Source organism: Sorghum bicolor, chromosome 1 (genome assembly GCF_000003195.3).
Source record: "Sorghum bicolor cultivar BTx623 chromosome 1, Sorghum_bicolor_NCBIv3, whole genome shotgun sequence".
NCBI classification, from domain to species: Eukaryota; Viridiplantae; Streptophyta; class Magnoliopsida; order Poales; family Poaceae; genus Sorghum; species Sorghum bicolor.
In genome coordinates, this window is record NC_012870.2 from 561,067 (window position 1) to 584,574 (window position 23,508).

At 44.1% G+C, this 23,508-nt stretch overlaps 5 protein-coding genes across 6 annotated transcripts; 1 reads left to right on the forward strand and 4 right to left on the reverse strand.

Annotated features, from left to right (window-relative positions):
* On the forward strand, positions 2,144–4,042 carry LOC8059257. Of its 2 annotated transcripts, none has more exons than XM_002463442.2 (5): positions 2,144–2,326; positions 2,417–2,530; positions 3,085–3,164; positions 3,263–3,387; positions 3,699–4,042. In XM_002463442.2, the coding sequence occupies exons 1-5, from the start codon at positions 2,274–2,276 to the stop codon at positions 3,768–3,770; spliced, it is 444 nt and encodes a 147-aa protein (XP_002463487.1). In that variant the 5' UTR covers positions 2,144–2,273; the 3' UTR covers positions 3,771–4,042. The 2 variants fall into 2 exon arrangements, with proteins under 2 accessions (XP_002463487.1, XP_021302887.1); XM_021447212.1 differs by having other exon boundaries at positions 2,166–2,326; positions 3,284–3,387.
* LOC8060693 (pentatricopeptide repeat-containing protein At5g46580, chloroplastic) lies at positions 4,435–7,011 on the reverse strand. The gene has a single exon (XM_002466023.2). The coding sequence runs from the start codon at positions 6,953–6,955 to the stop codon at positions 4,787–4,789; it is 2,169 nt and encodes a 722-aa protein (XP_002466068.1). The 5' UTR covers positions 6,956–7,011; the 3' UTR covers positions 4,435–4,786.
* LOC8061383 (S-norcoclaurine synthase 1) lies at positions 7,446–8,752 on the reverse strand. Its single transcript, XM_002466024.2, has one exon. It carries the CDS (start codon positions 8,706–8,708, stop codon positions 7,629–7,631), a length of 1,080 nt encoding a protein of 359 aa, XP_002466069.1. The 5' UTR covers positions 8,709–8,752; the 3' UTR covers positions 7,446–7,628.
* On the reverse strand, positions 11,026–12,365 carry LOC8061384 (S-norcoclaurine synthase 1). The gene has a single exon (XM_002466025.2). It carries the CDS (start codon positions 12,319–12,321, stop codon positions 11,233–11,235), a length of 1,089 nt encoding a protein of 362 aa, XP_002466070.1. The 5' UTR covers positions 12,322–12,365; the 3' UTR covers positions 11,026–11,232.
* LOC8061385 (protein RADIALIS-like 4) lies at positions 15,352–16,780 on the reverse strand. The gene is made up of 2 exons (XM_002466026.2): positions 16,361–16,780; positions 15,352–15,740 (listed from the first exon to the last, which is right to left on the reverse strand). The coding sequence occupies exons 1-2, from the start codon at positions 16,720–16,722 to the stop codon at positions 15,719–15,721; spliced, it is 384 nt and encodes a 127-aa protein (XP_002466071.1). The 5' UTR covers positions 16,723–16,780; the 3' UTR covers positions 15,352–15,718.

Sequence of the window (23,508 nt, forward strand, 5' to 3'; positions counted from 1 at the left end):
TGTACACGGAGGGGATGGATGGAGGCCGTCGTTTCTTCAAATGCCCACGGGCATGGGTAATTGATTATACTATTTGTTGCTTCAATGGGTTACTATTTTGTATTGCATACTTATAGAACATACTTGTTGCAGTCTTCCTTGTCCAAAGAAAACTGTGGGTTCACTAGGTGGGTTGATCCTAGACCTATTCATCCGCATGCGGAGTACATCTACTACCTGCAAGACCGTATCTTTGATTTAGAAAGGGAAGTTAGCAGTGGTTACAAGGACGACGAAGATGACGAAGACGAAGAAAATAACAATGGTGCCGGTTCACAAGATGCACTGTGCAATGATCCATACTGCACCTGCCCTAATCACAAGAATAAGGGCCCTCCTCCACCACCACCGCCGCCACCACCACCAACAATGGGTGCATACTTTGGCGAAGGTGCAACACAATTTGCTATGTGGCCACACTACTAGCTCAAAACGAACTCATTCATACGCCATATCCATATGTTTGTTGTTGGTTTCAATTACCTAAGGCATGTTAGGGTTAGTTGAAAGAACTATGTAGCCTAGTTTGGCACATATTCTTACATGCCATTTTATGTGCTTATTGTTGGTTTCAATTGCCTAAGGCATGTTAGGTTTAGTCCAGGACCTCTGTACCCTAGTTTGGTACATGTTTTGACATGCCATTTAATGTCTACTGTGGTGTCAATTATGTAACTCCATTAGTTCGTTACAATTTATTTCTACTACTTCTGCAATATTGAACTTAATATAACCACTACTAATAATAAAACCATAAACAAATATAACATGTGCACTAAAACTTCATACATGATAAAAACCAGTTAACACATAACATGACTTAGGTACGACCTTACTTAAAGTCCATTACATGATATGACATTGCAAAGTCCAACACAACCATACAACTAGCATTAATGATAATTACTGAGTGCAACGAGGCCACTTTCCCTTCCTCTGCGCATCAGGATTCTCCTCCATCGCTGCCTTCGCTCGGCGCACACGCTCAAGCTTCTTCTCTCTCTCCTCCCTTAACATAGCAACACGTCGCCTTTCTTTCTCTTCCTTGTGCTCCTTCTGTAGAGCCTCCTCTTTGCGTCTCATCTCGAATATCTTTGCACGCTCTGCATCCCACTCCTTCAGGTTTTCTAGAAGCCGCTTGTCTGACTCCTTGATCTCAGTGTCGATCCACTGCTCAAAATCACACAACGGTGGAGGGGTCTGCAACAAATAAAATTGTTACAAAAAATAATGCTTCATATGACATAAACTAAGCAATGCACAATATAATTTTCTCACAATAAATTTGCTGCGGCGTTGTTGCGGCGTAGGCTCCCATGTAAAATTGGAACACATCCAATATCTCTGCTTATAGGTTTCCTCATCTTCAGAAATATCTACCTTACAAGGATCACCACAAAAACACATAGGTCTTGGAACACCGCTAGGGAGAGGCTTAAGGTCGTACGGCCAGTCGTTCGTCCATAACTACAATTTCAACATTTTACGTTGTAATAAGCAAAAAATAAAATTATAAACCCTAAACTTAGGTTGTTCATCTATTGGAAAAAAATGATAACTTAATCTAAAATTGATGATTTAGAGATTACCTAGGCTTACTAGATTTACCACGCCTTGGCATCCTAACATTATACAAAAAATAAATTAATAATTACTTCCAACATTAAGTAAAAAATAGATGTAATATATACCAAATCACAACATAAAAAATGAGGTGGGGCGAGAGATTACCTTGCTAGTGAAGATCTACAGATCAAATCCAAATTTTAACGGTCAAAATGAAATATTTCAAGAGATTGAGAGGATAGGGGAGAGTAACCCGAGAATGAAGAAATGAGAGCTTCTCTCTCGGCCAGGCAAGGCTCGGGCAGGGAAGATGGCGTGTGAGCTTTAAACCAAAGCTCGGCGCTAAGATCTCTGGCTCCGACCTCGGCGCCAAGATCTGTGGCGCCGAGCTCGACGCCAGGCCACATGGCGCCTTGGTCAGCGCCCAGATCTGTGGCGCCGAGATGTCTTCCTTCGGAGCCAGGACGCTTGGCGCCGACCCCCTGGGTCCATAAATCGATTTAAATTTCTTAGGGGGCTAAACGTATAATTTTATAAAAAAAAGGGCTAAATTATAAAAAATTGGGTCGCCGTCGCCGCCTTCGTTCTTCCTCCTTCCATTCCTGAGCTTCTGCTTCGCACCCACACACGGAGACAGACCCCAGCGAAGAGGAGGCCGGAGAGAGAAGATGATACTGGCCGTGCTCTTCGCCAACTCCGAGGGGAACATCCTCATCGAGCGGTACTTCCCCCCCACACCCTCCTCTCACTCCGCAGAGATTTCATCTCGATCTCGCCCCCTTTGACGAGATCTACCGTCTCCCGAACGCAGATTCCATGGGGTTCCCGCCGAGGAGAGGCTCCACTGGCGCTCCTTCCTCGTGAAGCTCGGATCCGAGAACCTCAAGGGATCCAAGAACGAGGAGCTCCACGTTGCCTCCCATAAGTACGGTTCATGACCATCTCCCTGTACACCGAATTTGCCCTTTTCATTATTTACTATGCTTGTGGGTGGCCCTTTTGGTTTTATATAGGAATCAACCATCTCTGATAGGAATTACCTCCAGGAAAAAAAAGTATTATACTGTTATCAACCGGTTCCTTTAAACATTTTACTGTCATAATAAATTGGTTAAAACAAGCATCATAAAGGTGTTCATTTCATTCTTTATTATGCTTCTGGCCCTTTTGGTTTTATGTAGGAATCAACCATCTCGAATAGGGATTACCTCCAGAAAAAAAATGTATTATACTGTTATCAACTGCTGTCATAATAAATTGGTTAAAACAAGCATGAAAGGTGTTCACAAGTCCCAGCTTATCAGCTGTGGTACGACGGTACGAGTTAACCATATGCTAGAGGGCTAGAGGCAATTGGTCTTAAGTACATGTATCCCTTCCTGAGTCCCAGTCTTATGGTTGTTACTGAATAATTTTTGTTCTCTCAGCCAAAACATTATACTGTTGCTCCATCACTGTTAATCCTCGATGCTACCCCAGGTCCGTGTCTATTGTTTATACCACGATCGGGGACGTCTGCCTGTACATTGTTGGCAAGGATGAATATGATGAGCTTGCTTGTAAGTCGCAGTTTTCTGATAACCTTTGGTCTAACTGGATTTCAAATCTTTGCCATCTTACATTGTTTTTAACTTAAACTGCCCTTCTACCATTTTAGTGGCCGAGGTGATTTTTGCAGTTACATCAGCAGTCAAGGATGTTTGCGGAAAACCTCCTACTGAGCGCCTCTTCCTTGACAAATATGGGAGGATCTGCTTGTGCCTCGATGAGATTGTTTGGCAGGTAGATCTTCGACTCATTTTTCTGCCTTGTGGATGTTTATTTGTCGCTGTAATCTGGATATAACATAATGCTTAGCAAATCAGCTCGATGTTCCAATGTCTGCCATGTTCTGTTTCTCATATAATTTGTTTATAGTAAAGCCAAATGTCAGTCCTGATGTTGCGCAACAATGCTCTGCCTCATGATTATCAAACTCTTTTATGCAACTATAAGCCGCAAACAAGTTTGTGTTATATAAATATTCTGTGACATGTTATGTACGGTAAAAGATTTGTAGTTTATTTGACTAATTGTGTCTATCATTCATGCAGGGTTTGCTCGAAAACACAGAGAAAGACAGAGTGCGGAGGTTGATTAGACTAAAGCCTCCTGTTGAGCCATGAATTGCATGTAAAGCATTTGTTGTGTGTCGCTGTAATCCAAATTGAATCTCATTTACATTTGTAGGCAAATTTTCAGAGTTTCCATCTGCACTTTGTATCTACAAAATCATCATCACTTATTTGAGGATTGCGTGCGTGACATCAAAAATAGTGTATCATCTGTGTACTTGCTGTGTTCATGAGCATGTTACTGCTTTGTATTTTATGCTACTGCTGCAGATGCTCCCGGGATATGCATACCCCTTTTATAGCTGATATGGGATTTTTTATAATTGAGATGAGTTTATCTTGAGAAATAAGTGGTGTAGCCATACCATCATAATTCCTAACCCTAGAATTTGCATTTTGTTTGTGATTGTGAATGTGGAATGATGCCCTCGAGCATTGTGTTTCAAGTTTCAATGCATCGTCCATTATTTCAAGGCATATGTGGCTCCCTGAAGTCAACATGATTACTCGGTAAGTATGTATTTTCAGTGTTATTGGTTTATTTGTAGCATTACAGTCCTGCCGCTCCCTCTCCCTGTGTAAACCTGTTCTGTAGCCCCTGTGTAAACTTGTTCTGTAGAGAAGGACAAACCGTATCAAAACTAAACCCCATTACCAATTCTCTGTAGTCACAGGAAAAAGAAGTCCCAAATCTGATGGAGTCAAATCAAAACTCTGTAGTCAATTCCAGCTTCCAAGGCAGTATATTAGTAGTAGCCAATTCGGCACATGTGTGCAAGGACGGAAAACAATCCAAAGATTATACAATTCCTCCACTAGGATAATGGTATTTAAAGTGGCATTTAAATTTCAGAAACAAAACCAGCAGTGTAAGCCGGACAATCGGCCAATGTTTCAAGAGCGGCTTGTTGCTACTGCTAATTTTGTAACTATGGAAGAGCGTTGAAGTTGCTTATGCGTTTCCCTACAAACTACATGTCAACAAATGCATGAGCACCCAGTTGCTTATTCAGCCCTCCTTTGGAATTTAGAGTATTGTGCAGCTACAGCCCTGCGCCTATATTCAGTCATCCGGCAACGACTGCTGACGAACTGCTCATCTGCAACCATGAGACCAGATCATCCCTTGAGCTGATGAAGCTGCCAGCTTGAGATTCACTCGCATGGAATGGCACCGCCATTTGCTCCAGATGAGCAGCGAAAGCACTTGCCAGCCCCTGCGCAAACTTGTGGGTGCTGGACCCAGTGTAAACGCTGAAGGACTCTGGCAAAGCCTTTTGCTGCACCCAGCGCTCCGAGACAGTCTGCATCCAATCATCGAATGCTGTCTTGGCTGCACCAACCGAGAGCGATCGCAGGTCCAGCGACCACTCCTCATCCTTTCTGCTTTGTAGCTTGGTGTACAAACCGTAGGTCTGGGCAAGATGGAAGACTTCTCTTGCTCTCTGAGGAGGGAAGCCATGGTTGCGGCATACATCGATCAAACAGTTGCAGTAAGGGCGGCGTACTTCAGGGGCCGCAGCGTTCAATACGCTCTTCAGCTCCTTTGTGATATCATCAGCGCCAACCTGGGCATCACTGAGCACTCTGATCAGCTTGACCAGATTCTGATTGAACTTTTGCAGCGAAGAAAGCACAATTTCCATCTCCTCCCCGCTGCTCAGAGCAATGACAGAGAGCAAGCACCCACAGAGCCGATCATCGGGCTTGAGACCCTTCTCCAGCCCGGCCTCGAGCACCTCCACCGCTTGCTGTATCCTCTGTGCCTTCCCGAGGCATTGGATGACAATGGTGTAGCTCATTATATTGGGCTCTATCCCGCCCTTCAGCATTTCCCCAAACAGCTGGAGCGCGCGGTCTGTGTCCCCGTTGCTCCCGTAGATGTTGATCATGGCCGTGTAGCTCCACTTGTCTGGCTTTGGGACATCGCGGCATTCTGGATCCTTCATCTCGTTGAAGAGCTGCTCGGCCTCGTTCACGAGCCCCACGTCGGCACACATGCTCAGCAACGTGTTGCAGAGGATGTTATCGGCTGGCAGCTTCAGCTCCCTCATCTTGTCCCAGAGCTGGAGCGCGTCGCGGCCCCAGCGCGCCCTGCCGTAGATCTTGGCGAGCGCGGTGAGTGTGCGCGCGTTGGGGTCGACGCCCTGCTCGACCATTTCCTCGAACAGGTTGCGCGCGAGGCCGGGCTTGCCGGTCTTGCCCAGCGCCTCGAGCAGCGCGTTGTAGACGAAGATGTTGGGCTTGATGCCGACCTCCGTCATCTCTTTGAAGACGAACTGGATGCCCTCGTAGTCGCCGGCCTCCCCGAACATCTTGGCGAGGACGGCGAAGGCGACGTGGTCGGGCTTCCAGCCGCTGCCCCTGGCGCGGTCGAAGAGCGCGAGCACCTCCTCCTTCATTCCGAGCTGCGCGTAGACGTCCAGCACGGCGGAGTAGGTGACCTCGTCGGGGAGGACGCCGTCGGCGGCGTACATGCGCTCGAACCACTCGACGGCCTTGGCGAACTGGCGGCAGCGGCGGGCGGCGGTGATGAGCGTGGAGTAGGTGATGTTGTCGAGGGGCACGCCCGCGTCGAGCATGTCGAGCGCGAGGCGCTCGGCGTGTGGCCACTGGCGCGCGGCGCGAAGCGACTTGAGGGCGACGTTGAAGAAGATGGTGTCGAGCTGGAAGGCGCCGGCGGGGAGCGCGCGCAGCCAGGCGAGGAGGGAGAGCGTCTTGCGCCACGACGGGTGGAGGTAGTTGAGGAGGAGGAGCGCGTCGGAGGGGGACGGCGCCGCGCCCTGCCCCTGCCCCTGCCCTTGCCCCCCCTGCTGCAGGAAGAAGGCGTCCAGGGTGGCCGCGAGGTCGGCGTCCTCGGGCAGCGCGCGGAGGGCACGCAGCAGCGGCTGCAGTGGCGCGGAGGAAGCGTTCGCGGAAGGGGAGCGGCGGCGGTGGCGGCTGAGCGAGAGCACGCTGGGCTTGGGCCTGGTGGGGTTCACCCAGGTGGGCTCCGGGGTGGGGCGGTCCGCGATCGGAGTAGGCTTGTCGTGGAGGAGCGTGCGGGAGAGCGGCTCCAGCTGTTCGGAGAGGGAGGGCGATGCTGAGCCGGTGGCGGTGGCGGCGGAGGAGGAGCAGAGGATGGTGGCGGTGTGCTTCGGCTTAGTCTTGGGGTGCTGGTAGCGGCTGCGGCTCCGCGGCGGGGAGAGGAAGAGGAATGCGGAGGCGGAGGCCGATGCTGCGGTTGGTGGCGCCATGGCCGACGCGGGACGAATGGATAGGAGGAATGGAGGATTGGGGACGGACAACGGAACAGCACAATCCACTTCTCAAAATACATCCCACACAAATATCTTGTATAACTACCTGTATGGGCCTGCTATTCGGCCCATACTTGTTTCAGGCCCAAGGACCAGGATTTGCATTGCATATTATGGCCTTGTTTAGTTCTAAAAAAAATTTTGCAAAATTTTTCAGATTCCCCATTATATCTAATCTTTAGCCGCATGCATGAAGTATTAGATATAGTTAAAAATAAAAACTAATTGCATAGTTTGGTCAGAATTGACGAGACGAATCTTTTGAGCCTAGTTACTCCATGACTGGACAATATTTGTCAAATACAAACGAAAATGCTACAGTGTCGATTTCCCAAATTTTTTTGGAACTAAACAAGGCCATATATTATGATGATATGAAGGAATGAACTAAAAGAAAAATAAACTAACTGAAAGAAGAACAAGTCTCTTCAAATCGGAACATATTCATGGTTTGCTTGACCAAGATGTTTAGAGCAATCCTCTCTTGCACAGATGATACAAGCACAACAAGAAGAGACGACGACAAGAACACAAATTTGCACTCTCTCTCACTCTCTTTTTATTGCAGCAGGTACGTATTGCAGCAGGCTGAAAGTTGAGAGATTGCTGTTCAGGGATTGATCTTCATGGCGTCCATGATGTTCTTGCCCTCAAGCTTACAAGACAGCAGCATCCGGACGTAGTCCTCGACGCTTATGGTTTTGTACCCCGGCGGCTCGCCGTGTACCATCGTCTCCTCCAGTGGGGCGTACGTGCCGCCGAACTTGGCGGAGTGGAAGGCGGCGACGGACACCCGGTCGTGGGTGGGGCTGACCACCGCCCGGTGCTCGATGCTCTTGTACCTCCCGTTGGTGAGCACCTCGACGACGTCGCCGACGTTGGCCACCAGCGCCCCCGGGATGGGGTCCACGCTGACCCACGCGCCGTGCCGCCGGATCTGCAGACCCGGGACGGCGCTGACCTGGAGCAGCAGCGTGAGCCCGACGGCGTCGGAGTGCGGCGACAGGCCCAGCACCCTGCCGTGCGCGCCCCCCGGGCACGCCGGGTAGTAGTTGATCCGCATGGACTGTGAGTCGGCGATCCTCGTCAGCTTCCGGGCGTCCGCCACGCCCAGGTTGGCGGCCATGGCCGCCAGCAGGCTGGTGGCGACGCGCTGCACCTCGCCGGAGTAGCGGTCCAGCGAGTCCGCGAACGTGGCCGGGCGCGCCGGCCAGAAGCGCGGGGCCCGGTACTCGAGCGGCTGCGTGAAGAGGAAGAGCACGTCGGCCCAGTCCAGCTTCTGGTCGGCGGAGATGACGAAGTGCTGCCCGTACCCCTCGATGCTGCCGGGCTCCTGCGCCACCGCGGCCTTCTCGGCCAGCGGGAGGCCGAAGAAGGCCTGCAGGTCCGCCTTGACGTCGGCGATCACCGCGTCGGGGACCCCGTGGTTGAGCACCTGGAAGAAGCCCCAGTCCTCGCAGGCGGCCTTCAGCTTGGCGGCCTCCTGCTCCCCGTGCGACGGGTCCAGGAGCCTTGCGAGGTCCACCACGGGCACCGAGGCGGCCGCGTCGCCGTTGGCGTCGGCGTCGACGTCGTCGCGGATGTAGCGGTGGAGCACGAGCGGCGTGAGCTCGTCGGCGGGGCGCGCAGCCAGGTCTTGCACGTTGGGCACCGGCAGCGAGCCGCCCAGGTTCTGCGGCTTGGCGTCCATGCTAGGTGGTGGTAGATGATGTCTGGACTTGCACCGATGATTAGTTCAAGTTACCGATCACTAGTTGCCTTGGGTGGCTTCGCCTTGTTGGTTTGAGCTTATCAACGGAATCTAAGAGCCATTCAGCAGTGTTTTTTTTATAATAAATCATCCAACAATAATTTCTGTCATAGCTTTCAAATAATATTTTTTAACCTCTGCATATATAGTATATATTAATATATCTAGTCAACAATGGACATACTCCCTCTCTCTCAAATTATGTGTCGTTTTTGGTGTTCGTGTCGCAAGTTTAACTTGATTTGTAGAAAATATATGCAATATTTGTATCTCTAAATAATTTTATTAAAAACTAGATTTAAAGATCTTTCCAATAATACTAATTACTCTCTCCGTCCATGAAAGAATCAATTCCTAGAATCCGTACCAGTCAAACTTTTTTAAGTTTGACTAACTTTATAGAAAAGAGTAACAACATCTATGACATAAAATGTGCATCCTATGAAAATATATTCTAATGATACTAAATTGATACCATCAATCTTAGCATTTGTTTCTAAAAATTTAGTCAAAATTTAAAATTTGAATTACGACAACTTTAAAAATTGATTTTTTTTATTTATGGATGAAAGGAGTACGTAATATAAATATTAATATTTTTTAATATATATGTAATTAAAGTTATTTCTCGAGAACTGAGAAGGACAAGTTATTTTAGACGGACTTACCTAACAACGGCCGGGTCGACGGCGTCCGGCAGGCAGGTACCATTTTTATTTTGTGCTGGCCGGTCTCCATCGACTTGGTTTAGTGGCCGGCTGTTTTACTATTTCATACTGTATATGGCTAGTGCAAAGTGCATTGTCTATGACCTCCATTTGTCTTTAAATTATTTAACTGAGAGATGGACTAAATATTAGCTAGGAGGTTTTTCGTTTTCAAAAGGAAGAAGGACAGAACCCTATCAGTCAAGTTAAGCACCTTCGTGTTGTGTACAAAAGCAAAGTTTGCTGTGGTGTGTGCATCGGCTTCTGCATCCAAATGTCCTGTCTCCTATCTCCTCGAATCTGTCTAGCTGACGCGGTCTCCAACAGCAGACTCATTTGGGACTCAAATCTAAAATATTTACCTATAGCCCCCAACAAAGTACTCATATAGAATATCTATTTTGGGTATCAGAAGAGGCATAACTCAAATTTGGGTATTCTCTCTCATCGAGACCCATTTGCAGAGAGTGTTGTCTTTTAGGTCTTGTTGTTGAAAAAAACTAAAAATAGGTATGGAATCTTTTACCTGTAGCGCTACCCAAAGACAAATAGGTCTTGTATTTTGGATGATGATTGTTGGAGATAGTCTAACAACAAGTATAACAATTTACTTATAGCTAAGTTAATTAATGTATTTACTGATAAGAATGAGAAGGAAGAAAAGAGAAAAGAACTTGGCTCTTATGTACTCCTTTCATACCCATAAAGAAAAGAGATAAGAAAGTCGCAAGTCGCGCATTTTTTCGCGTAAAATCGCGTGCTACGCGGTCAGTGGGATTCGAATCTGAGACCTCGCCCTCGCGTACCCTCCTCTACCACTCCACCTATCACTCAGTTGTGTTCAGATTAGAGTTAGTTCCCACATACTATCATAAACCAAGCACAAATTGATTATTTGAGGCCCTAAACGGATTCAAATGGAAAAGTCGTCAACTACAAAGTTTTACAACTTTTTAAGATCTACAACTTTTATTTGTAGTTCCTTCATCCGAGGTCATTTACAAAATTTGAATTTCAAATTTGAGAAATTCAAACGTAGTTTTCAATGACAAGATGATTTCAAATAAAAAAAATTATCAACTACAAAGTTTCATAACTTTTCAAGATCCACAACTTTCATTTTGACAGTTTTTTCAAACGAGGTCATTTGAATAGCTCAAAAAATTCAAGTTCAAATGTATTTCTACAGGCGGATTTCTTAAGAAACCGCCTGTAGATTCTACGGGCGGTTCCTTAAGAAATCCGCATGTAGAAATACATGATTTCTACAAGCGGTTTTGTTAGGAAAACCGCCTGTAGAAATTGATTTCACAGACGGTTTTGTAGTCGGGTAAGCCAATTTCTTTCGACAGACGTTCTTTAATTAAAACCGCCTTTAAAAATTATGTTCCACCGCTGGCTATGAGCAATTCTGTACTAGTGTATGTTATTAATGTGTTATCTAGCTTTTTGTAATCTCTAAATAGTTTAGCTCTGCTTTGTGCTTACTTGTGTTACCAGCCTGCGCGCAAGGGCGTGCGCTAATCACTAGTATGAACAATAAAAAAGAATAATAAAAGTCCCTTGAAATCGGAACATGCATGTTTTACTTCAAGTTTGACCAAGATGTGTCGAGCAATCCTCTCTTGCAAAGATGATGCAAAACAACAAGAAGAGATGACGACGAGATGAAAATAACAACAACGACAGGTAGTGCTACCGGCCGTATTGCAAGGCGAGGGCTGTTGGGAAATACAGTAGTACCAATAAATAAATCTTCATTCAGGGATGGGATTGATCTTCATGGCGTCCATGATGTTCTTGCCCTCGAGCTTACTAGACAGCACCAGCCGGATGTAGTCCTCGACGCCAATGGTCCTGTACCCCGGCGCTCCGACCATCGTCTCCTCCAGCGGCGCGTACGTGTCTTGGAACTCGGCGGAATGGAAGGCGGCGACGGACACCCGGTCCTGGGTGGGGCTCACCACCGCCCGGTGCTCGATGCTCTTGTACCTCCCGTTGGTGAGCACCTCGACGACGTCGCCGACGTTGGCCACCAGCGCCCCCGGGATGGGGTCCACGCTGACCCACGCGCCGCGTCGCCGGATCTGCAGACCCGGGACGGCGCTGACCTGGAGCAGCAGCGTGAGCCCGACGGCGTCGGAGTGCGGCGACAGGCCCAGCACCCTGCCGTGCGCGCCCCCCGGGCACGCCGGGTAGTAGTTGATCCGCACGGCCTGCGCGTCGGCGATCCTCGTCAGCTTCCGGGCGTCCGCCACGCCGAGGTTGGCCGCCATGGCCGACAGCAGTCGGGTCGCCACGCGCTGCACCTCGGCAGAGTAGCGGTCCAGCGAGTCCCCGAACGTGGCGGGGCGCGCCGGCCAGAAGCGCGGAGCCCGGTACTCGGGCGGCTGCGTCGAGAGGAAGAGCATGTCGGCCCAGTCCAGCTTCTGGTCGTCGGAGACGACGAAGGCCTGCCCGTACCCCTCGATCCCGCCGGGCTCCTGCGCCACCGCGCGCTTCTCGGCCAACGGGAGCCGGAAGAAGGCCTGCAGGTCGGCCTTGACGTCGGCGATCACCGCGTCGGGCACCCCGTGGTTGAGCACCTGGAAGAAGCCCCAGTCCTCGCAGGCGGCCTTCAGCTTGGCGGCCTCCTGCTCCCCGTGCGACGGGTCCAGGAGCCTCGCGAGGTCCACAACGGGCACCGAGGCGGCCTCGTCGCCGTTCGCGTCGGCGTCGACGTCGACGTCGTCGCGTAGGTAGCGGTGCAGCACGGGCGGCGTGAGCTCGTCGGCGGGTCGCGCGGCCAGGTCCTGCACGTTTGGCACAGGCAGCGAGCCGCCCAGGTTGCGCGGCTTGGCGTCCATGGTAGTGGTAGACTGGTAGTTGGTGGTGGGATTATTGATGACTAGTTGGTTTCGTGGCTGCCTTTACCTCTGCATACTTCACTTCGTGTTTGAAAGCTTCAACTTCTAAGATACGTGTGAGTTAAACTTTTTAAAATTTAACTAACTTTATTTATAAAAAAGTATTAATAACTATGACATAAAATAAATATATTATGAAAATATATTCTATAATAAATATAATGGTATTAATTTGTTACTATAAATAATAGTTTTTTTAAAAAAATTCTGATTAAATTTTAGAAGTTTGACTTAAAACCTTTTGAAGTTAAAGCTTTGGACAGAGGAGTATCTAGTCGCCGGATATATCAACGGCGGTGTCCGGCCGGCAGGCGGCAGGAAGAAGGTGCCATTTGTTCCGTTCTAGCCGGTCTCCATCCACAGCTTGGTGGCCGGCTGTATATTAATCGAGAGTGGACCGGGTAGTACTGGCTAGGAGGCTTTTATAAAGAAAAAAAAAAGAGAGGAGAGCCCTACCAATTCATTTAAGGGGACGCTTAATTAACAATTGTCCTCAGATCAAATCAAGACCTCTACTTTTAATTTAAGGACTCTATCACACTCTTAGGATGTCCCTATTGATTACTCCCTCTCTCCGAAAGTTTTAATTTTTAGAGTTGTCTTAAGTCAATTTTTTTAAATTTTAACCAAATTTTTAGAAAAAATGCTAAGATTTACAGTACCAAATTAGTACCATTAGATTTATCATAGAATATATATTTTTATAAGATACTCATTTTATGTCATAGATATTGATGCTCTTTTTTATAAAGTTGGCTAAACTTTAAAAAATGACTGGCAGGAATTCTAAAAAATATAAAGCTTTCAGGGACAGAGGGAGTAATTATTTAGCTAGCTATTATGATATGGACAGTAAAAAAGAATAGAAGAGAGAGAGTAATCACTAGCGACAAATAAATAGCTGATGTATATCATGCAGTCTAAGAACCTGTAAGAGGAACATGTTAGTATATAAAAAAATAAAAATATACAAAATAGTACTTATTTTTATCTCTCACATCCATATCTGCTAGCTAAGTAGCTAACAACATTATAAACATCCTTAAAAGTATAGTATGCTTTCTTTGCGTGTACTCTGGTAGCAGCAGTGAGCTTAAATTCATTTCAAAAGACACTAGCGTATGAGACATGTACTCGTCATTGAACCATAGACATCAGTTGTTACTATATGGCAAGTGCAAAGTCCATTGCTATGGACTCCATTTGACCGCAAGTATAATTGAGATCGACTGAGTATTAGCTAGGAGTTTTTTTTTTCTAAAAAAGAATAAGTCTACGTACATAACCTCCTCAACTATATATAGTGGACTACTTTACCTACTGAACTATAAAACCGGTTTTTTTACCCCCTAAACTTTTTAAAACTGGTCAAATAAATCCCTCAAGCGGTTTTAGACGGTAGTTTTGCTACCGTGGCGGTGGTTGCCTTTTTATTTTATTTTCGCTGAATCTTTGAAAAACCATAGTAAATCATAGAAAGATTATAAAATAAAATAAATCTAATTTTGTTGGACTCTTATCTACACAGTGAACATATGCTTTGGTACAAAGTTTTTGCTGTACCTTTATATCAATGCTTTTCTGTAATTAATTGAAATAATTCATATATCTAAAGCTATAACAAAACCCCTACCATTCATTAGGAGTATGATATGTTTGACAGCTACTCCTAGGTAGAGGCATGTATAAACTAATAGTTGGAGGTGACGGAGAGAATTAGTGTGTGGGACTATTATTTTTACATGTCATGATCAAACGGTGATAGTGTATTGATCTTCTATTAAAAGCACAATTCACACAATTAATGCTACTTCCAAGATAGTGGATTAGTGGGAGTTGGCCTCTAAACTCACAACCACCTTCTATCTAAAAACTCCCACCCTCTCGCAAAACAAATAAAAGATTTATAAACTTCTATTTCCAAACTCACATTCTCTCAATTACCTTAACCAAACGTGAAGTTAAACACATTTGTTTATATATTGCCGCCTTGAGGTTCTTTTCTTTTTTAAGCCTTTCTTGGTACAATTATAGTATCTATTTACACACGAACACAAACCCACACTACACATGCCCACCTCGCACACACTATACATGCACACAACTAGATGTACAACTACATGTAGATTAGAAGACTCGTCCTTCTGAAGATCATCAAGACCATCCATAATGAGATGTGACGCGAGTTGATTGTGCGAAAATCCAGCTCACGCCGTCATCGAGCACAGGTGGTTGTGCTAGCCACCCGAGCCTAGCTCGGTTCTCTTGAGGCTCTTATTATCTTGTATAGCCGTAGAAGCAAAGCATTTGATGTTACTTTCAATCTTTTTGTCTTCCAAAAAGCAAAATAATCCAACACGCTATCGTCGAATGCAGCCTTGTGTCCAGACTGCCCGCATGCGTTTGCTCAGCCCACTGCTACGGGCCCAACCGGGCCCATTTGCTTGATTTCCATTGGATCCCCCCATCAAATTGGGCCCATTTGCTTGCACAAGAGAAACACCAGACGCTTTATTCTTTCAAAAAAAGAGACCAGCGTTGCTACAAGTATCGACAATTATATATTTTTTTATTTCCGAGTAGACTTTTGTTTGGTAGTGCTCCTCGGAAAGAGCTTAAGATGTTTTGACTATGGCTCCTTTAAAATGACTCTGTCTCTGGCTCTTTCATTTTTTTTTACTAAAAACGTCTCTAAACTGTTTGATATGGCTAATCCGTATGAAGAGGAGTCTTCACTCGTTAAACAAAGACAAATATTTTCATTTGAGATCGACTATCACGCACTCTGAGTCGATCTCTGAGCACATCGATCAACACATGCATGTCATCATTAATTAACACTAAAAAAATATTATTTGTGTATTTTTATGTATATCTCTAAAATAAAATGAAGACATAAAGTTAACATCAGCACTATTCTAGTTAACACTAAAAAATAATCACAATCCACAATCCCACACCGTACCACACGATAACTTTATTTATATATAATACTATATAATAATTCCCAACAGTACTTACATTCATACGTACACGTACGCGGCCGAAAAGGCATGCAGGCAATTAATACGCTACCTGGAGCTAGCTAGCAGGTAGGATTATTCTTGTTAGAGTATACTATATCATCATACATGCATGGCAAAGGACGATCCACCAGATTAATTATTTTGTTATTATGGTACTACAGTACTAGGGTAGGATTCGTTCATTTCCGTAATATATAACGATTCGACGTACGTACACGTAACCACGTATACGTGTTCCGCGTGTATATATAGTTGAAGTAGTTTGTGCAGTGTGGTTCTTCCGGCCGGCCCCTGCCAGTACGTACGTCGTCTCATTCCTGCGGGCGATTGGCTCTGCAACAAACATATACGAATGCTGCAGTGTACGTAAATAAAATACAAATACATATGATAAATTCTAGTTAATTAGTTTGTACCAGAGAACAATGATATTTACAATACCAAATGAGCTTCATTAATTAATTATTAGGCGCACATGCTGAAATATATGTACACGTGTACGTATATTTTCATAACTCACTGGTAGCTAGACGACGTTCAAATATCAGTATTGTTTTTGTCTAGGCTTTGTCAAATCTATAAATAGTAGTAGACTCATGCATTAGGAATAAAATCGAATTGTATTTTCTTAGAATAATTCCTGACATCGAATAAACCTTAACTAATCCGATCCCTCTGATATCAGGTTAAGTATATGCCAATGCCATTGTCAGTGACGGTACGTGTGGACTGTGGAGGATATACTAATCCCATGCATGCATGCATGCATTATATATATGTAGAAGAAGACACAGTGATCGATATATATATATATATATATATATATATATATATATATATATATATATATATATATATATCATCAGGGGGAATATGATGAATATATAGGCCAGGATTGCGAGTTTAATTAGCTGGCAGCCGTACCCGTAGCACGTAGTAGTATATACACGTACCTGTTGTTATTAGCGCGCCTATTCTTGGTGTTACTGTTACTGCTACTGGCGCCGCCGCCGCCGCCGTTGCTCCGCCGCTTATTGTTGCGGCTGTTGTTGTTGTTGTTGTTGCCGGCGTCGTGCTGCCGCTGCCGCTGCTGCTGGGCGTTGCGGTGGTACTGTTGGCGGCGGCGGTTCATCCGGTTCCAGGCGGCCATGTCGTCCGTGTCCCCCTCCAGCCTCAGGTAGTGGCGAAAGACGTCGTCCGCCGTCCTGCCGCCGCCGACCGCCTCGGCCACCAGCTCCCACCGCCCCGGATTGTCTTCTTCGATATCCGCCAGCGCCAGCTCGAACCTGCTGTTCTCGTTCTCGCTCCACGACATCTCGATAGATCGACCCCTACCCTACTGCGCCTTTATAATTTACCTATACAAATGCTTGCGTGCTCGCTACCTTATTACCATTGCACAAGCTCCAAGCTGGTATTTATATACTACGATGAGCATCAGCTGGCTGGCTTAGCTCCAGATGAGCGTGAGACACACAGGGAGATACATCGTACTCCCTAAGACTATCTCCAACAATCTTCACCCAAAATACAAGACCCATTTGTCCTTTAGATAGCGCTACAGTTAAAAGGTTCCATACCTATTTTTAGTCTTCTCCAACAACAAGACCTAAAAGACAACACTCTCTGCAAATGGGTGTCGAGGAGAGAGGATACCCAAATTTGGGTTATGCCTCTTCTGATACCTAAAATGAGTCTTCTGTATGGGTACTCTGTTGGAGGCTATAGGTATTGTGTTGGAGACCCATTTTAGGTTTGGGTTTCTATATGAGTGTGCTGTTGGAGACAGCCTAAGTCCCTAAATATCTATCATTGTTGATATGCATATCATAAATTTAACTCGATTTATAGAAAAATACATACAACATTTTTATCTCTAAATAAATTTATTTTAAAACTAATAAATTCAAAAATCTTTCCAATAATATTATATATATATATTAATAATTATTATTTTTAATATATATTTAGTTAATGATATTTCTTAGAAAACATAAACGACATATATTTAAGAACCGAGAAAGTATATTTCATTTATTATTCTCTACAGAAAAAGCTACCTAGCTTTTGCTGTACAGTACCAAGAAAGTACCGGGCGGGAAACATCACGTACATGCAAATGGGCGATGCCGATGGCCCAGGAATTTATTTCTTATGGGTAAGGTCTTGTTTAGTTTCTAAAAAAAATTGCAAAAAAATTTCAGATTCCTCGTTACATCAAATCTTTTGGTGCATGCATGGAGTATTAAATATAGATAAAAATAATAACTAATTATACAGTTTGTCTGTAATTTGTGAGACAAATCTTTTAAGCCTAGTTAGTCCATAATTGGATAATATTTGTCAAATACAAACGAAAGTACTACAATGTCTATTTTGCCAAATTTTTTGGAACTAAACAAGGCCTAAGCATGGTTGATAATAAGGTCTTGTTTAGCTCGTGTAAAGAAAAAATTTAATTATGTAACACATATGTAACTATAGTAATTAGTGTTTAATTATGAACTAGTTGTCTTTAAGAGCAAAGAAACTGTGTTCAAGGATTGAGAGTCAATGGATGAACGGAGAGGGAGAAGGCCAACAGATAGTTATATTGTTTTTAGGACAAGACCTGAACTTTAGATTTGTATTTTAATTGTGACGGAGGGACTGTAGAAGTCCCTAGAACTGCATTCTTTTGCCGGTGGAGGCAGTATTATGTCTATGAGATGCAATTCTTTGTGCGCCATTCATGTCATGATTCCAAATAGTTAGAAACAGGCATCAATGTCGTATAAATGTACGCTTGACTCTGCATCATTAGCCTCTTCTCTTTTTCCTCGATGAGTGCCTTGTGCTCCTCAATCCTCATCCTTTACCTTTTCATCCGATTTGATTTGGCATGTCTTTCTGTCCTGCTCAAGCATCAGATATCCAGAGATGCCCAGTGAACCCACGTATAGGCACCGCATACCCCAGCTAGCATCTTCCTTTTTATAGGACTTGACATGTCTCCTGTCCTATGCTGCAAACATCAGATTCACCGCGTACCCTAGCCTAGTGCATGCTACTTAGGTACGGTGCGCACTACTATGTACTATCCAATTTATAGTAACATGCTCAAAGCCGATTTTTTTCGAGAACATGACTGAAGGGATACCGAAAGAATGACAAATAGATAAAGTATAAAGGATTCACAAGTAATCCATGGATTACCAGCGAACACCCATAACACAAACCAAAGCAAGAAAAAGAAGGGGGACCCTCCAACCCACTACCCTAACCAACTGAGTCTGATACAAAGAACTCAACACAATGGTAGCCAATAATGAAGTGAAGCCATAGATGAAAACAATGGCAAAACATCCGCTAGAAAACTCCTGACAGCAAAGCATCTGCCCAAGCAACGAACATCATCAACGCAACAAAGCGTCCATAGATGGGGCCAACAATGTTTGAAGTCAATTGTAGCAACCTCGCTCTCTACCCAAGGGCTAACATATTTTAGAGGCAGATATTCAATGATTTATAAACACAATTGCAGTGTTTCCAGTCGTCCTTAGAAATCAATTTGTAGAGGTGAGGCAATGCCCTTAAAATTATTTTCAGACATGAAAATAGGTCTAAAATAGCAAAAGAAATTAATATTTATCCGACTTTATTTGATAAAAACAATGTTTTTTTAAATTGTGAGGCACCTATTTTTTGTGGGTCATATTAAAACCACCTTAGAAGAATCAATTTCTAAAGATGGTTAGTGTAGTGGACGGCCCATAAAAATTTCTCAATTTTCAAGGATGGTCAGAAACATCAACATTCAATGTCTTCAAGAAATGTTATCTCTAGAGATGGTTGATGTTACAGACCATCTATAAAAATGGGGGACACCTCTAAGAGCAATTGGAGACACCAATTGTATCCCATTTATTAGGGCTCTCGGCTCTTAGGGCGGTTCAGGCTCCTCATGTGGAGTTACGGTCATTTTAGAAAACATTAAGTAAAATAGTTCCAGTGACAATTTCGTAATAACTTGTATTAGATTTGTGAGAAGAGACTAGGAGAAGTCATTATTTTTGGACTTTAGCTTCTCTTTTACAAAGACGTCTCTGGCTTCTCCAAGCTCCTTGCAAAGGAGCCATCTTTTAGATACCCATTTGGTAGAGCTCTTTGGAAGAAGCCATAAGAAATTAGAGCTCTGATAAACAGGGTAGAGTTAAGATGTCTCTAAAACTTGTGTTTTAATAGGATAGATTCTATATCTTCATTAGTTCCAAATCAATTCAGTGTAGTATGTATTAAAGCACACCTAGTTCTTAGCAGTCATGTTCTCATTTCTGTTTCTAAAAACTTAGGTATCATTTTATAACATGAGAACGGAACATTTGCGTTCCCAGAATATATGTCATGTTCCTGTTCCTAGGCTGCTAAGACCTAGTTAGGCAAGCATTTCCTAGATGCCTTGCTAACCATATATAAACGGAGTAGCATACATCCATGGATATTTCTGATGTAAAATTCAGTACATCTAGCCAAATTATAGATTATTTTAGTTTTTTCTAGGCATAAGTGATGCGAAATATGGCCACACACCAAAGTGTTAAAACACATAGATCGCAAAATGATGAAATCACAGCAAGCTCGCAAAAATCAAGTTACCCGGTTTTAGAAACCAGGGCACCTAGTTTTTCTAGTCGTTGTGCTAGAAAATCTAGGAACACTAACCTAGGTGGACCTCATTAGGGCCAGTGCAATCTTATACTCTTATAAAGCAAAATCCCACTATCTATTTCTCTCAATATACAAATCATCTAACCAGACAATCCACTATCATAAAACACTACCAATTTCCCTCAACATGCAAGCTATTTAAAGCAAAACCCCACTACATATTTCTCTCAACATACAAGCCATCCAACTAGACAATCCATATATCACACCTCACTACCAATTTCTCTCAACATGCAAGCTATTCAACTATCCACTATCACACACAATTAAAATCCGCTAGCTCATGTAATTGTAATGTTCACGTTAGCAAAGCCACATATTTCTCTCAACATACAAGTTGTCTAACTAAATAATACACATTTTTACCTATTTATATTCCTTCTTCATACCCGCGATAACGTACAGAAAATCCTCGATTATTCTAGAATCGGCACGACTATCTAGAGTGCCTCAGCCGAGGAGAGGACATAAATTAGGGTTGAAGAAGTGTTTATGATTTGATGGAGATAAAAAGCAGTAAGTTTGTATGTTTCGATTAGATATGCTCAATCGGCAGTGTCTATTTATATTTATAGGGTGGGAGGTCTATCCTCAAGAGCTACAATAAAAACTGACTCGAAATTTGATTTGGACAGTCAAAGCTAACTCAAACTTGACCCAGATAGTTAAAACTGATCCGATTTCTAAAATCAGATGACCCTTTTTTTAGAGATGGATTCTTCCGAACGCATAGGTTTTCTCATCTAGACTCTAGATTAAGCGTTTCACATATGCATTTTGATTTTCTCGAGGAGAGCTACGCAACAGTGAAGCCCAGTACGTCTACCATTGGAGGTCACGTTGAAAATTGGATGTTGATTGTTGAGAAACCGAATGAGGAATGACCATGTTTGTCCGAAGTCCAAACTGCCAGATGTGTCCACATTATACACCTAAACACATACTATATGCATATTTAGATGCATAGTATGATAGTAAAAAAGATGTATATATATCTAGAAGGAAAAAGAAAACAAAACGTCCTATATAATGTATAGAATACCACATGTCATGCATGTCAAGTAAACTACAAACGATCGAAGCTACTGCGAGTAGTGATGAGGTAGTTGTGTCCTGTCCTTCCGTTCCCTTTTCAGGAATTTGTAAGCTTTCTATAAACCGTAGCTACTCGCTATACATATATTCGTGTCCGACGCAAGCTATATATCGACCAATCAAACCAAGAATGGATGCGATCCAAATGCAGGTAGCTAGCTTGGCAGCTAGCTTAAATATGCACAAGCAATTTGAAGAACCTATGCGCAAGCAATTTGAAGAACCTGATACTACGCATAACCGACACAACCAAATTCTTCACACAACCATTAGCATACTTATCTCTTAATTAATGAAATTCAAATACTATATGCCAAATTGGTAGTGTTTTCTCCGGGGGAGCAACTTGGCGTACCTGTTAACTTTTCCTGGGGAATCTGACAGAGGAAACTATTTCCGATCCTTTTGGTACGTAATCTATTTTGGCTCACTCATTTGTATTGTGTATGTCTCCCAAAGCAAAGGTTCGATCCATGCCCTTTGCTTTAGCTAGATTTGATTCAAAGAAAGAACACATATCTCGGAATAGTTATTAATAAATAATAGTCTTATGTAGCCAAGAATCAGCCCAGCGTCACTCGATGCAACGACAATAGCAAACGAAGCCCTTTTTTTATGAAAACTTGTATGAACTGTACAGAGAACTAACATCAAACACAATTTGTTACAATGGTTTTTGAGTACAATACTTCTGGGTCACAACTGTTGAGTAATGCACTCAGCTGCCTCTAACGGTCCCCAAGTACGTAATAAGCACACTAACTGGCAGTCAACAAAAACTAGACATGCACACAACAATCCAACTCATGCATGCGCCGCAGCTGTTTGTTCATCCGAATTATTCCTTATTATTAGACCTGCACTGCACAAATGTAAACAGCATGATTCAAAGTTTTAAGCAGCCGGGGCCAGTTGCGTAAAACAGAATAAGTAGATGTTTCAGCTATGTGATTAAAGCCTTGAGGTCACCGACAACTTCTCTCCCCCCCCCCCCCCCCCCCCCCTTTTAGGATAGGATAGGATAACCGACAACAGTTTCCCTTTTTATGCCTGTTCCTCATAGATAGAAATTAAAGTTGCTTTTATCTTGTTTTCTGACAAGTGTACAAAGAATTGTAACCTTCTCCTGGTACTGATGTTGGTGCAGAGCCAATCCAGTATTCCAGTCCCTCGTAAGAGTCTTCTCCTGAGTCCTGAGGTTGCACTCTGAATGTGAATCGGCAGGTTTCAGTTTCAGTTGAATGTAATGTTGGCTGGAGGCAATAGTACGTCAGATTCCAGTTTGAGTTCAATGTTGGTTGGAGACAATAGTCAGTAATAACTTCCTAACATGTAGAGGCTTGCCGAGGGAACTGAAGATCAAGCTTGCTCTCAGATCACATCTTGGCTGCACTCGTGGGTCATGGCGTTGTGAAGGTCCTGCTATTTAATTTGCAAGCACGAGCAGGGTAGCGTTTCTGAACTCCTCGTAATCACCACCCCTTCCATTCCTCGAGTTCATATATCGTTACAAGGCTACTGCAACTGCAAGCAAAGAGCCCCCCTGAGTGTTAGGTTGTTGAGCTGCTGTCGACGACGAAGATCAGGCCCTGTGTTCATCAGTCACGGTGCCAGAGTTCAGAAAAGCCAGTAAAAACGCATGTTCCGTGTTTATCCAAAAACTTTTTATCCTATGTCTGTACACATGCACGGGAACATTAAATATAGATAAAAAAATAACTAATTGTATAGTTTGCATAAAAACCATAGTACGAGATGAATCGTTTAAATCTAATTAGTTCAGAATTAGCCATAATTGCTACAATAACATACATGTACTAATGACAGATTAATTATATTTAATAAATTTGTCTTGCAGTTTTTAGACAAGTTATGTAATTAACTTTTATTAGTACAGCACAATATATACCCTAGCATGACCAGCGACATCCCAGAAGGTGAACCTGATGCTCTTTCTTGTACTCAAACTGTCTCGACGCTGAATCCTGCAAAGTTCAGCGACACCATCCTCAAACGGAGACGGAGATGGTGTTTCCAGTTGCAACCTGGCAAATCTTCGGCGGGCTACTGATTCAGTAGGTATATATGCGGAATGGAAGGCAGTGACTGATTTGGCGTGGTGGGTTGTTGACACAGGAAGGGGCCGGCCGGAGCTCCGACGGTGGAGGCCACCTCGCCGGTCTTGCTCTTGACGGCAGCGGCGAGGTCGAACATGAGGATCCACACCGTGCCCTGAGCACCTTCCTCAGTTGACAAGACCACATGAGCAGAAGGGTATGACCACTTGACCATGGTGACA

Coding starts and splice junctions, on each gene's coding strand:
- LOC8059257 (XM_002463442.2), top strand. CDS start 2,274: ATGATACTGGCCGTGCTCTTCGCCAACTCCGAGGGGAACATCCTCATC. Junction 3,165..3,262: donor TGAATATGATGAGCTTGCTT/GTAAGTCGCAGT, acceptor CTACCATTTTAG/TGGCCGAGGTGATTTTTGCA. Junction 3,388..3,698: donor TCGATGAGATTGTTTGGCAG/GTAGATCTTCGA, acceptor TCATTCATGCAG/GGTTTGCTCGAAAACACAGA.
- LOC8060693 (XM_002466023.2), bottom strand. CDS start 6,955: ATGGCGCCACCAACCGCAGCATCGGCCTCCGCCTCCGCATTCCTCTTC.
- LOC8061383 (XM_002466024.2), bottom strand. CDS start 8,708: ATGGACGCCAAGCCGCAGAACCTGGGCGGCTCGCTGCCGGTGCCCAAC.
- LOC8061384 (XM_002466025.2), bottom strand. CDS start 12,321: ATGGACGCCAAGCCGCGCAACCTGGGCGGCTCGCTGCCTGTGCCAAAC.
- LOC8061385 (XM_002466026.2), bottom strand. CDS start 16,722: ATGTCGTGGAGCGAGAACGAGAACAGCAGGTTCGAGCTGGCGCTGGCG. Junction 15,741..16,360: donor AGGCGCGCTAATAACAACAG/GTACGTGTATAT, acceptor TGTTTGTTGCAG/AGCCAATCGCCCGCAGGAAT.